General features: G+C 40.3%; 1 protein-coding gene across 5 annotated transcripts in view; it reads left to right on the top strand.

The window, feature by feature from the left end:
• Positions 1–12,595, top strand: part of ADD3 (adducin 3) — a 92,083-nt gene that overhangs the window by 66,891 nt on the left and 12,597 nt on the right. For 4 of the 5 annotated variants that reach the window (XM_033065998.2, XM_033066000.1, XM_033065997.2 and 1 more), the window contains 2 exons: positions 827–1,050; positions 11,808–11,946. In XM_033065998.2, the coding sequence (XP_032921889.1) occupies positions 856–1,050; positions 11,808–11,946 (334 nt within the window). In that variant the 5' untranslated portion in view covers positions 827–855. Of the gene's footprint in view, positions 1–826; positions 1,051–7,203; positions 7,270–11,807; positions 11,947–12,595 lie in introns of those variants that run through there. The other variant, XM_033066001.2, reaches the window with a different exon arrangement.

Below are 12,595 nucleotides of genomic sequence, written 5' to 3'. Positions count from 1 at the left end.
TCCAGTTCTGTTTGTGTTTACAAATGCTTATCAGGTTTTTTAATGAGATTTTTAAGCTTTCTACCAAGACATGAAAGTATTTTTGTTGTTTTGGTTTTTTTTCTTTTCCTAATATAATGAGCTTCAGTGAGAATCTTTGCATACAATTGCACACAAAAGGAGAAAAGCTAAAGCTCAGCTGTTTGCCATAGATGTGGGCCTCAATGCTATATGAGCCAACCTACAGCCTTCTCTGCAGTTCCCTCAATGTCTCCAAGTGTTTCATGAAAGAGCAGGCACCCGCTGGAGCTCTGTGGAAATTCCCTGGTGGTCTTTGAGTGTCCTGAAGCCTTGTCTTTAAGCTGTGGTTATGAGATGCTTTGAAAATGCTGTAATTGAGGAATTTCTTCATTCAGCTTGAGAGATGAGCTCTGAGCAGATATTAAACAGGCCTTCTCTTCTGGGTGTTTGCTTGAGCAGCTTGGGAAGAAGAGCTGTATAAAAACCTTGGGAGGTGGTAAGTGCAGTGTGAAATTACAGAGGGAAGTTTGTCATAAAATGCACAATGGTCATTTCAAATGTCACTCCTAATTGTATGCTTTTTGCTTTTTATTTTACCTCGAATAGAGATGGTTATGCATTATCAGATAACTTACTAATGGTTTTTAAACTTTTTTTTCTAGACTCTTTCCTAAATTTTCTGATTGTGATAGTTATTCACTTGTTCTCCTTTCATTTTAGATGACCTGCAGAGATGTAAAGGGACATTACTTGTGTCCAGACTTGGAAGTTACGTGCACTGCCCTCCTTTGAACTAACATTTTCCCCTGTTTTCCTTTTGTTTCAGGGGAAGCCTTCCCTCCACAGTGTTGAAGCATGAGTGCTGATGCCAGCCAGGTGGTGATCACTACTCCTCCCCCAGCCACGATGCCTCACAAAGAGCGGTACTTCGATCGCATCAATGAGAATGACCCGGAGTATATCCGGGAGAGAAACATGTCCCCTGACCTGAGACAGGACTTCAATATGATGGAGCAGAGGAAGAGGGTCACCCAGATACTGCAGAGCCCTGTGAGTGCCACTCATGGGGAGTAAAAAGGAAAGGGTGTTATAAAAAAAGAAATCTGTGTCACAGCTAGATAGAATATCTCTGGACCGTCTTCTAAGAAAAGTCACAAAACAGATTATCCAGCATTTTGTTGGTGTAGTGTTTTGTCTGTAGACAAGCAGCCTTTATTTTGTTGGTTTTTTCTCCTGATGCTTTTATATTCTTATGGTTCATTGCATTGTTACAGAAAGATGTGCCAGGGTTCCTAATTAAAACTTAGGGGCAGGGAAGAGAGTGAAGGAGTCAGTGGTCAAATAGGAACAAATTAGGGCATTACATGGTGTTCTGCTTTTTGGGTTTGAATATTAACCTATCATTTGCATCAGGAATGCTTTAATTAACATTTATAATTGGGTTAAGTTTATTTAAAAGCTAGACTATCTTCTTTTTATGTCCTTGAGGGTGATCATACCCCTACTTGGCCATATTAGCGCTCATCTACTCTTGTGTAAGTTCAGTGCTTGGAGAGACTACATATAAAACTATTCAATCTATTGAACCACATTTGTAGTGGTTTTAATTTATATTTTAATACTTGTATTCTTTGAGTTTAACCTGATGAATTCATTGCCTTGGGTACTTTGAAGCCATAGGGAGTGAGTAAGGCCTGTGGAATGATCACTGAGGGGTATCTGTGTATGTGTGAGTATTGAGGATAATGGGACTGGGAAGGGGCTAAGCAGCTTTACCTTCTGTCTTCAGTTCCTCTCTAAATTGGGGTGCTTCTGCAATTTTTTTGAAGCTTTTCCATATGTAAAGAGATTGCAAACAGCTGTTAGTAATCACCCTACTATAGTCATCCATGAATAACAGGATTGTTTGCTGAAGTGTTGTCGTGGAGTGTCTCTTGGGTCTGTGTGTTGCTTTGAGTATAATGTGAACCTGTTGACTAAGGAATTTATTATTTTTCAAGTCAATTTGTGCAAGCTTGGGTTTGCAGCCAGGCTCTTTTATAAGGAAAATACTCTAAGGAGGTACTGCATAATGTTTTAATCATGATAATTTTATGTGAAATACTCAATTGTAAAATGTGATCGGACTCTACTCATTCCTGTTAAAATGCTCACATTAGGAGTAGCCAGGACTCACAGAAAGACTAAATCTTTAGCCTAACAGATAAAAATAAATTGGAGAGATCATTTGATTTTGTATGTGAGGATGGTTTTTTGCTCCTTTTGATGACAGTATTGAATCTGATGAGTGTAACTATTTCATTAACATTTTGGGGCATCTTATGCCAAGTCTGCCAGATGTAATTAATGTCCCTTTGCTGCAGGCTCTGTGGTGGCTTTTTTAGTAGATGCAGTGTCAGCATGCAGATTTTAGGAAGGGATATGAAGAGGGGTATGAACCCCTGAGTTTAGGCTGCTGTTTTAACAGAAGGTTGTGGGACAGAGAGTTGCTGGGCTGCTATCAATGTCCTGCTGCAAGAGAAGCTGAGCCCAGCACTTTTTGGAAAGTGACTGTTCAGAGCTGCCAATAAGTTGCAAGTTTTTGTTGTGTAAGGGAACAGTTGTCCAAATAAGCCAGAGCCCTGCTGCCTGCTTGGCTTGGAGTGGGAGCTGAGTGTGGGATCAGGCACGAAGAGGAGTTGTCTGAGCTCCCACTTCCCCTCAAGTATCTCCTTTTATCCTCCCTTTTCCTGATACAGAAATTTAGAGGAACTCTGCTGTGATTTCTCACGCAAGGAAATGAAAGCATTTTTATACAGTATCTGTGACCAAATGTCCATCAAGCAAATTTTATAATTTATTTGAGGGTGAAAGGTGCAGTATTTTTTCCAGGCTCCAGCTGCAATGTGCTGTATTCTTCCTGGGACTCAGGACTGAAAACATTTACCTAGTTCTCCTGAATTTAGAATTCATCACGCAATGGCCAGAAAGTATTGCTCCTATTGCTAGTCTGTGTAACCCATCTTCAGGACTGAATTTATGAGTATTGTCCATAGTGTTTTTGTTTTATAGCTGCAGAATTACATTGCGTTTGATGTTTTCGTAGAATTTAAAGGCTTTTCTGGATTATTCCATTTAACAGAGAGAATATAGTTTGAAGGTGTTTAGAAGAACAGGAATTATGAGACAGAGTTTAAGGAAGAGCTTGCTTTGCTGGCAAATCTTCACCCAGTCTTAGATATATAAATGCATGTCTTCACCAAGCCTTGATAAATGCATTCAGATCAAAGAAATAGTCAATTACTCCTCTTCTGGCAAATATCAGTAACTGTTTTAAAATACATAACCATGTTATGGACTTGAGGAGATCTTTGAACATGCACTTTCTGTGAGCAGAAGTGCAAAACTAAAGGGTTAATCACTGTCACATAGCAGGAAGCTTATGTACTAATTTAATCTGGTTTTATTAACAGGCTTTTTTCCTTTCTTTCAAGTAGGAAAATCTAAAGCCTTTAGCAAGAAAATAAATTAGAGAATATATTTCAGGAACCACAGGATATTTTATCCAGTGCATCTTATTGTATGGGCTACAGGCCTGAGCAGACATCTCTAGACATCAAGCTGCTGCATCTCTCTGATGTGCTGTGTGGTGCCCATACTAGTGTGCAATCTGACTACTCCTCTCTGATGTGCAATTTCCCTTTCCTAAATTAAATAATTTAAAAGCTACTGAAAAGCTATTTCCATTACCTCTGATGTTTGCTAATGTCTTGGAGTCTGTTCATAATAAACCTTAAACAAATCACAGTTGTTTTCTGACCATTGCCCATGGAGAATGTCCTGACATTATCAGTGACGTCTCAGATGTGTTTGCCTAATACTGCATGTAGATCCTGAGCATCTGATAACCTGGAGAATCTGATAAACTGAGCATGTTTGCTGTTCTGTGCCTGTTAGAAAGGTGGAAAGAAATTAAAATCAGCTGGGCCTGAGCAGCCTGATAGCATCCAGAAGTACTGCTGGCCAATCTTAGCATAAAGCCATTTAGGTTTATATTAGTACTGTCTCCAGGTTCAGAGGATTCAGGCAGCATGTTGTTATTTTTAAAGAAAGGTACTACATTAATGTAGTGGACTAGTTTTAATGCCTATTGGGCCCAAGATACTTGCCCTATAATACATCCAAAATCTGAAAAGATGGGTTGGTTGTTTTGGGATTTTTTTATATTTTCCAAGTCAACTCTGCAATTAAAAACAGTTCTGTCTGTATGCTAAACAGTCATATGTTGCTTGCTACACAGAGTAACTATGTCTTTCACAGAGCAAAAATATATTTGCTCTACCATCAAACTCCTTATTTCACTTATGGTATACAAGTCCTTCTGGCCTTTATTTCCTTCTAGCATTTCTCTGATGCTGTCACCATAGCAACCAGAAACTCTTAAAACACTTAAAAAATAAAAAGGCAGTGGTTGTGCAGTTATGGTGTTTATGAAAAGTGAAAGCCAGTTCAGCCCTGAGGAGCTGAATGAACCCACAGGTTGGGAGAATATCCCCACAGCCATCGTGATGCAGGGAAGGTGTTGGATGTTTCTGCAGGCAGGCAGCAGTGCCACACTGCTTCCAGTGCAGTGAGACCATGAGAAACAATTATCCACCCAGCAGAAAAACTAACTACAGGCTTCAGCTAGCAGGACAATGTGTGTAACCTGAGAGGAAATTAGGAGCAGGGCTTACACTGCACTGAGGAGTACCTTCCATCCTTTTATATTGGTGCATTGGAAGCAAAGCTATGGGTGAGGGTAAAAATGGGAGAGGATGCATTCTTGTATAAAAGATGTGCTTATATATGAGATATACTTCATTATTTTTACTATTGTAAGATGAAGTTGTGCCTGAAGCAATGAGTTGAACAGTTGCTTTATGTAAACATAAGAATGGCCAGTTATTGAAATTGAAATGTCCAGTTTATGCTTTTAATTTGCCAGTGAAGTTTTGTGTGGTTTCTTGAGACCCACTGGATGTGTGCTTGCCATTTTTACATATAAAACACAGCTATTTGGAGCTTGGGGTTTTGTTTTTTTCCTTAAGTTGAGCTCTGTGTTGGCAGGATCCCATCAGGCTTTACTTTAATTTCATGCTGGATCTAAAGAGTGTCTACCAACCCATCACGACTCTGCAGGGTGTTCAGGGCCGCTCTGGCTTGACACTGCTATTTGAAGAAGGCTCAGGTGAAACTATCCAGACTGCAAAATTTTGGAGGGGTATACTGAGGTTAAAAATTTACTTCTCTACTGTGCCTCCCTTCCTGCCTTGCACATGCACACACCCCCCTGCCTCCCACACTAGCTGGTCTTGCCCAAAAAAAAGTGGGGAGATAACTATACAGCTTAGCAACTCTTCTATTCAGAGGTCTGCCTTAGCATGCAGCATGCAGGCAGATTTTTCTCCTCAAAAACAAGCAATCCCACCCACACTTGATTTTTTTTTCCTGGATATGTTATTTTCAAACCATCAGGACGGAGATGAAGGATGATTTGATTTATTTTTTTTTCCCAGCTTTTGCAGTTGTTTAGCTTACTTTATTTTGTATTGTGAACATCCAGGATTTTTTGCAATACCACTCCCTTTTGGGGTAGTTTATTTTCTTAAAAGTGTCAAAGCCTTTCAGTTCCTCATATCTTTTGGCTTCTGCTGCTCTTTTCTCAGAAGTTCAAAAGCCTTTCACATCCTTCAGAAGCCTCACCCTTGGCCACAAAGGACTCGAAACCTTTTACATCACCTGAGGACCTCCTCACTGGGCAGTCCTCTCGCCTTGCAACTCCCTGCTCTGGCTTTTGTCTTCTCTGGCATTTTCCCAATATCCTGCTGGGAATTCATGACTCTCCTCCCACTGCAATAGCTTATTTAACTGCATGCTTTCATCATACAACCTGTGCAGCATTTTGTTCACCCAGAGGCAAGAGCTCAACTTGACGCATCATTGAAGACATACGACAAAATGTCCCTTAAAGATCCCCTGGGTACTGTGACAACATTTTAAGTAAGAGGGAATTTGCGGTCAGGGTAACATGTCTCAAATCAAGGCCATCTGCTAGATCTCTGTGAGGACCCAAGAAATCCCACTGCCTAGCTATCATTTCTGTAGCTGCAATGGTGCACTGTAAATTCACATCAATGTCCTGCATCACAAGTGCACACCATGAGAATTCCCCTGCTTGCTTACTGTAAAACTGGGTTACCCTTCACTCTGCTCTATTTCCATATTGCTCCTTTCCACTAAGTTTGAACTGTGGGGTTTTTTCATTTGATGTAAATGCCAACAGATACATGTTGGAAAACCTTGGAAAGCCATGATTGGTGACTGTTCTGCTTGGCTGCAGGAGCATGTGCATCCAGAACACCCTGCAAGAGCTCTGCCATCCCTCCTAGTGCATCCTCACCATGTGTGCTCCCACCCTTCTGTGTCCTGCACTTACTGAAAAACCCAGTTAATTATGCTCAGAAATGCATGAGACCCCTGATGAGCTGAAATTTCATTTCTTCTAGCATTTTACATTTCATTGTGTGTTCCATTTACATTCATTACATTTTATTTGCATTCCATTTAGCAAGGTCTATGGTACAGCTTTACTCCACGAGAGAACACGAGCAAGGGATCCAGACCCCCATGCAGAGCAGCAGTTGTGTGAGTGCCCGGCTCTGGGAGCTGAGTGTGCTGGGGATGGGCTTGGCAAAGGAGTTCAGTGCTTCAGGTTTGGCTGTAATCATGGGCTATCTCTAGGCTGCTTATCACAGGAGTGAACACTGCTGCAGCTCATGGAGGAAAGCCAGTGTGCACCAGGTTAGAGGAGCCGGAAAAACTGGCACAGGCTGAGCTCAGCGTGGGGACTGCCTTGCTGTCAGCCCAGTCTCTAAAGGCAGCCCAGGTACCCTCACCTTCAGTGCAAGTGAAGAGATTATTATAACTTCATACTTACTACCAAGGCTGCTTCTTTTTGGCTTAACACAGAAGCCCCATCCCCCTTGTTCTCTTTCATGGCATTGACAAACACTTTTTGTGACTCTTATCTTCTCCCCGCCAGCCTTCACTCACTGGCGGTTTTTTTGTGGCCAGCTCCACCCTTTTCCACTTAGGGCACTGGCTGTTTGTATCTAAACTTCAGTCTTGAAAGAGCCTGTTAGGAGCTGTGTCGGCTGTTTCAGTGAAGGTCTTCCTCTCACGGGCAGCTGTGTTTACAGCAAAGGAACCAAAATTAACATTTCTTCGCTCTTGAGGACAAAATACCAGTTAAGTTTTGAAACTTTCCTTTGGTGGTGGAGATTTGGCTTAAAGACTCTGTGTGGGCATGTTTAGATAAGTTGAATTATGCCCTTTTTTAAAATGGATTTAAGATATTAGAAACTCTGATCAAAACGGGCAAAAGTGAAAATGGTTGAATGGGTTTCTTGTGTTATTTGGCAGCTTTTAATCTACCAGCAGTACTGCTGTGAAAGGTAGGGACCTCACATATGTTTCTTAGTTACTTTCCTGTAGAATGATGTGAAACTGTTTGGTCTTTACTGTAATTAGTCCTAATGTGAGTATGTGCTTTCTCCTCTCAAAGGCTTGCAGTGGTGTGAAATATTTGTAGATTACTTGTATACCATTATTATTTGCTTATTATTTTATTTCTACTTCTTTTGATTTGGATACATGTAGAAATCAGTGGTCAGCAATAAAGAAATGGCATAGACAGTCCAAATACTTATAAGCCTATGTACTTAATATCTTTAGAGAGCTTCCCAGCAAGATGAAGAGATTAATACCAAGCTTTTTAGCGACATCATTATTCTGCACCATGTATGTGTGTGCCCATGTAAAAAAGATTATTATAGCAAGTTGATTGCTCTAGTTCTTCCTGCGAATGTTGACTGAAAAATACTAGTTGTCAACTGGTACTTGCAAATGTTGTTTTGATTCTTAAAAGCCCAAATTTATACTGTCAGCTCACACTTAGACTGTACTTCTGAAGGAAAATTGAAGTAAATGAGTCAGAACTGAGCTTATTACCTTCACTCTTGAGTTTCAGAGAACTGTTGCAGATCCAAGTTGAAAGATTTTTCCATCTAAACTGCCTGAGTCTATGATGTGTATTTGGAAGATGATTGCAAATAGTTCTGGATAAGTAATTTTATGGTATTAGAAAGACCTTGACCTAATCATTCAACTAAAGAGTCCATCAAGAAAAGCTGTATCTGTTCTAGAGGCTGTGCAGTAGCATGTAAGGCTGTTTAAGCTGGTGTAAAAATGCTAACTACAATTTTGGAAGGAGTGGGATTCTGGAAACAGTTTTAGGAACAGGCTGAGCTGCCCTGTTCATTTTTACTGGTGAATTGTGGGGAAGTCATGTCTCAGAGCAAGGAGGTGGAGAGGCACTCAGAAGCTGGGTGAGGTGGAAGCAGAGCAGCAGCCTGCGTTCTACCAAGGTCAGGCTGCTCACCTGGGTGTTTAAAATAAAAGTCCTACTCCTGGTTGTGCATCTTGTCTGAAATGTCACTGTACCTCCTTTCCAGTGCTGTCATGGGCCCAGTTTTCATACCATGGGATATTTCCTATGCAAACCTTCAGTCTGAAGTGCTTCAGACTTGAAGTGCTGTTTCAGCACAAACAAGGGGGGACACAGGTGCTTGGCTGGGCAGGTGAGGTCCCTGAAGGCAGAAGGATGCTTGTGCAAACAGGAAATGTTTCCCAGCTGTGGAGGGCTGGGTTATCCAGGCTACATCCTTGCTGTGTGCAGGCACAGACAGGTGTCTGAGTCCAGCTGTGTTGGCAGGATCATGGGCAGCTGTGAAGTGCTGTGCTGCTCACTTTGGGACTTGTACCCCACTGTAAAAAGTCACTGCTCTTAGTGTCTCATGTCTAAAGTTGTTGTGGTTTCAAACAAACAAACAAAACAATGCACATGTACCAAAAGAGCCTACTAAATCTGAGGCTGAAACTTTCCCTTGATTGAGCAATGCTGAGCATACAGCTGAATAACATAATTTTTCATTCAACTGACAGTACAGTTTTTCCTTTGTCAGCATTTTCTTGTCAAATACTACATCTAAAATTACAGTGACCTTTCAGCTTGAAAAATATCTGCTTTGTGCCAGAGCAGCATGTTTGTCATCTCCTTGAAAGCATCTCTCTCCAGTATGACTTACTTGTATGACTTTTGCTTGATCACTTGTGGGCAGTGTAATGCCACACATATATAAATATATTACAATCTCATGAATTAAAGCAAAACCAAACCCCTTGGTCTCCAGGCTCTAGTCAGGTTTCCAGAAGCAGGCTCCTGCAGCTCTGGTCAGATTCCAGAATCAGAGCCTTGCAAGCTAGTGGTTTTACAGAAATCAGTCTTGTACAGTGAAATAAATATCCCATAAATAACATTCATTTAATGGCTCTTATTAAAGGTAAATTGCTGACCACAAGAAGGTGGTGCCCTTCATAGGAGCCCACTGGGATTGCCAGAAATGGAAGAAGGTTGTGTTAGCACATGTGGGGTGGTTACCTAAGGATATACAGTTCCAAGTTTCAAATGTCTCTAGCAGTGAATGAAAGGTATTAAAACATTCATAGATATCCATGTGGTGGGCAGAAGGCTGCCAGAGAACATCACTATGCACTGGCATGTGGATAAATTGCATACTTGATTTTATGCACTTCATCCACATTCTCACCTGCTTTACAGCTCATCTCAAACCTCCACATTTACCACTTTCCTGGTTCTTACCTATATTCTCTTATTTCTAAAACTAAGCTTGTTCGGTTTAACAAAGCTGTTGATACAACACTAAATCCTCATTCCTAGTAGTCTCAGCAAATGTGTAACATATTACTGTTGGCCTTAAGGTGCAAAATTAAGCTCATAAGAATGACAATAACATGACCAAAAAGCAGAAGAATGAAAAATATAATATGCAATAAATAAAAAAAAATCTTTCTGTCAAAAATTTCCCAAAATACATTATATTACTTTTTTCCTGCTGTAGAAGTAACATTACTTATACAGGTTTAAAAGATACTCCAGAAATCTGAATATGACTAATAAGACTCTACTGTTAATGTTTTTGCAGATCTTTTCTATAATCCTTTTTGAATTGAAGGAGGACTAATTTAATATAATGCAGAGAACTGGACAGCCTGGTCCAGTGCTCTGCTACCCTTGATTTAAAGTTCTTCCTCATGTTGAGCTGGAACTTTTTATGTTCATTTTATGGCCATTGCTCCTTGGCCTCCACTTCTTTTCCCCCATTTAGACTCCTTTCGTCTCTTGATTCTTGTTTTTTGTTTCCTTTTCCTCATCTTCTCCTTTCTCCTGCTGCATAGACCTTACCAACAGCAACCAGGAAAGAGAAAAATCTGACTTTGCCTGTGTATCTTTTGGCTGGTGAGAGGTTGTTCAGGTGTTTGGGGGATGCCACATGAATATTCTGGTCTGCACTGAGAGATCTGTGCAACAGATCCATTCAGAGTCAGTCAGTGGGAATTTTTAGAGAGTTTACTTATGGAAATCTGGCAAGTCTCAGGTATAGACAAAATTATTCTAAGGAGAGCACGGATGTTTGAAAAGTCATGGGGGTTCAACTGTCCAGCTGAGGAGGCTGTATCAAGTAGAGTCCTGAGGAGTTCTTGGTGGGGCTCAGTAGCACTCTCTCTTACTAATCAAAACCTGTTGGTGAACAGACCCAAGGGATTGGTGGATTTTCCAACAGAGTGGGTGTTTTGTAGGACTGAATTAAAATTCAGTGAAGAAATTACATTTGTCATACAGAACTGTTTTCTTTCTTTAATTGAGAGCCAGTGCTCTGCCAAGGAAGGCAAACTGAAGGGAGCAATTACTTACAGGGAACAGTCTGGAGTTATAATAGGAGCCAGCTGTGTGGCAAAGACACCAAATATCTTTTTGGAAGGAACCAGGAGGAGTGTTCACAATCCACCTCAGCTTGTGTTGTGTGCAGCTTTGGGTACTCTGAGTTTGGGGAAAAGCTGCAAGATGCTGCCAAGAAGTAACGAGAGGGCTAGAAAATGTAACCTATAAGTTTGAAGGAACAGAATTTACTTAGTCTAGGAATGTCAGGACTGCAGTTTTCCTAGCACAGGGGTTTGTTACAGGCAGGGAATAACCTGTTTATCATCTCAAAGGGACAGGCTTTGTCCACAGTGCATTGTATATTAAATTTGATACTATTAAAACTTTTTCATTATGTGTTCTGCAAGAGTTTACCTCTTGGGCTTGCTGTGACTTTATTCAGAAAAAGAAAGAAGGGGTTTTCCCTTTTGGGAAGAGAAGAACTAGTAGAGGAGATAGCATTCCATCTAGTTTTTGCATGTCTGTGATATTACTTGAGCATGGATGAGCTCCAGTTTTCCAGTTGTTTATAACTTTATCAAATTTGAATGGGTTTTCAGAGGGATTACTTTATTAAAAAAATATCCAGCACAGAAAGCAGCACATCCTGATTGAATTTCAAGTATCTCTTCCAAAATATGGACAACACTTTATTACTGATATAAATGGGTCTAATAATTTTTTAAAATACATTTTATCTTGTCATATGGGAAATAGTAAATCCTCTGTGACCAAACTCCTGCTTTCTGCCCCCCAAATTGCCAATACCTACTCTACAAAGTTTAAGTCGGATGATTAATTCTGGAAAAGTTAAAACAGCTAAAAACAAAGTCTATGGGGAAGTTTCATGTAACATTAATAAGAGGCCAAACCACCAGCCCCACCTATAATTGAAATAAGATTATCAAGGCCAGGTTTCCTTGATGATTCTCAAATGTTCCTACAGGCTTTTAGAGAAGATCTGGAATGCCTTATTCAAGAACAGATGAAGAAGGGCAATAACCCCACTGGACTGCTTGCATTACAGCAGATTGCTGAATACATTACAGCGAGCACTTTTACAGGTTTTTCCTCATCTTCACTCAGTAAGTGAATTAAACATAACTCCTTTTTTTTTCTTTTTCTTTTTTAATTGTTACCAGGGCTTAGGATTACTGGGATCTCCTCTTTCCTTGTATAAAAATTCTGTCAGAGCTTTCTTCAGCTGTGAAGTAGTGCAGATGGTGGCCTTGACTTGCCTTTTTTAGGCTTCTTTCTCTCAAATTATTTGACTTGTTTAATGATATCCAAAATCATTGGAATCCTCAAACTCAGTGATTCTATAATTTGTTAATAAAAGTTGAACTGATGTAAGGAACAAAATGCTGTGTCCTGTTACTCTTAGGAGTTTAATATTAATATAAAATTGAGATGTGAAATACATTACCATTTAGTTTATTTTTCTACTCTTGCATATAAATTGTTACTAAAAAAACCAAAACCCAACTCTGAGGTGGGGAGAATACCCTGGCAAACTGAATTATCAGATAAACAGCTCCCACAGTTAACAGCTTCTAGTCTGCACTCTGCGTGTAAAGATGTCACTGGGATCTCACAGTTAACACCCAAGTTCTTCTTTCCAAGTCATGAAGCACTGAGACATTCAAGTCAATTTAAGTTCTGTGGGTGGACATCATATGGGAGCTTACAGGCCTGAAGTACAGTGGCAGCTGTCAGCATTCATCATCTTTGGAG

The sequence above is a fragment of the Catharus ustulatus genome, chromosome 8 (assembly GCF_009819885.2).
Source record: "Catharus ustulatus isolate bCatUst1 chromosome 8, bCatUst1.pri.v2, whole genome shotgun sequence".
Lineage (NCBI taxonomy): Eukaryota > Metazoa > Chordata > Aves > Passeriformes > Turdidae > Catharus > Catharus ustulatus.
This window is presented reverse-complemented; position numbering and strand designations above follow the sequence as displayed.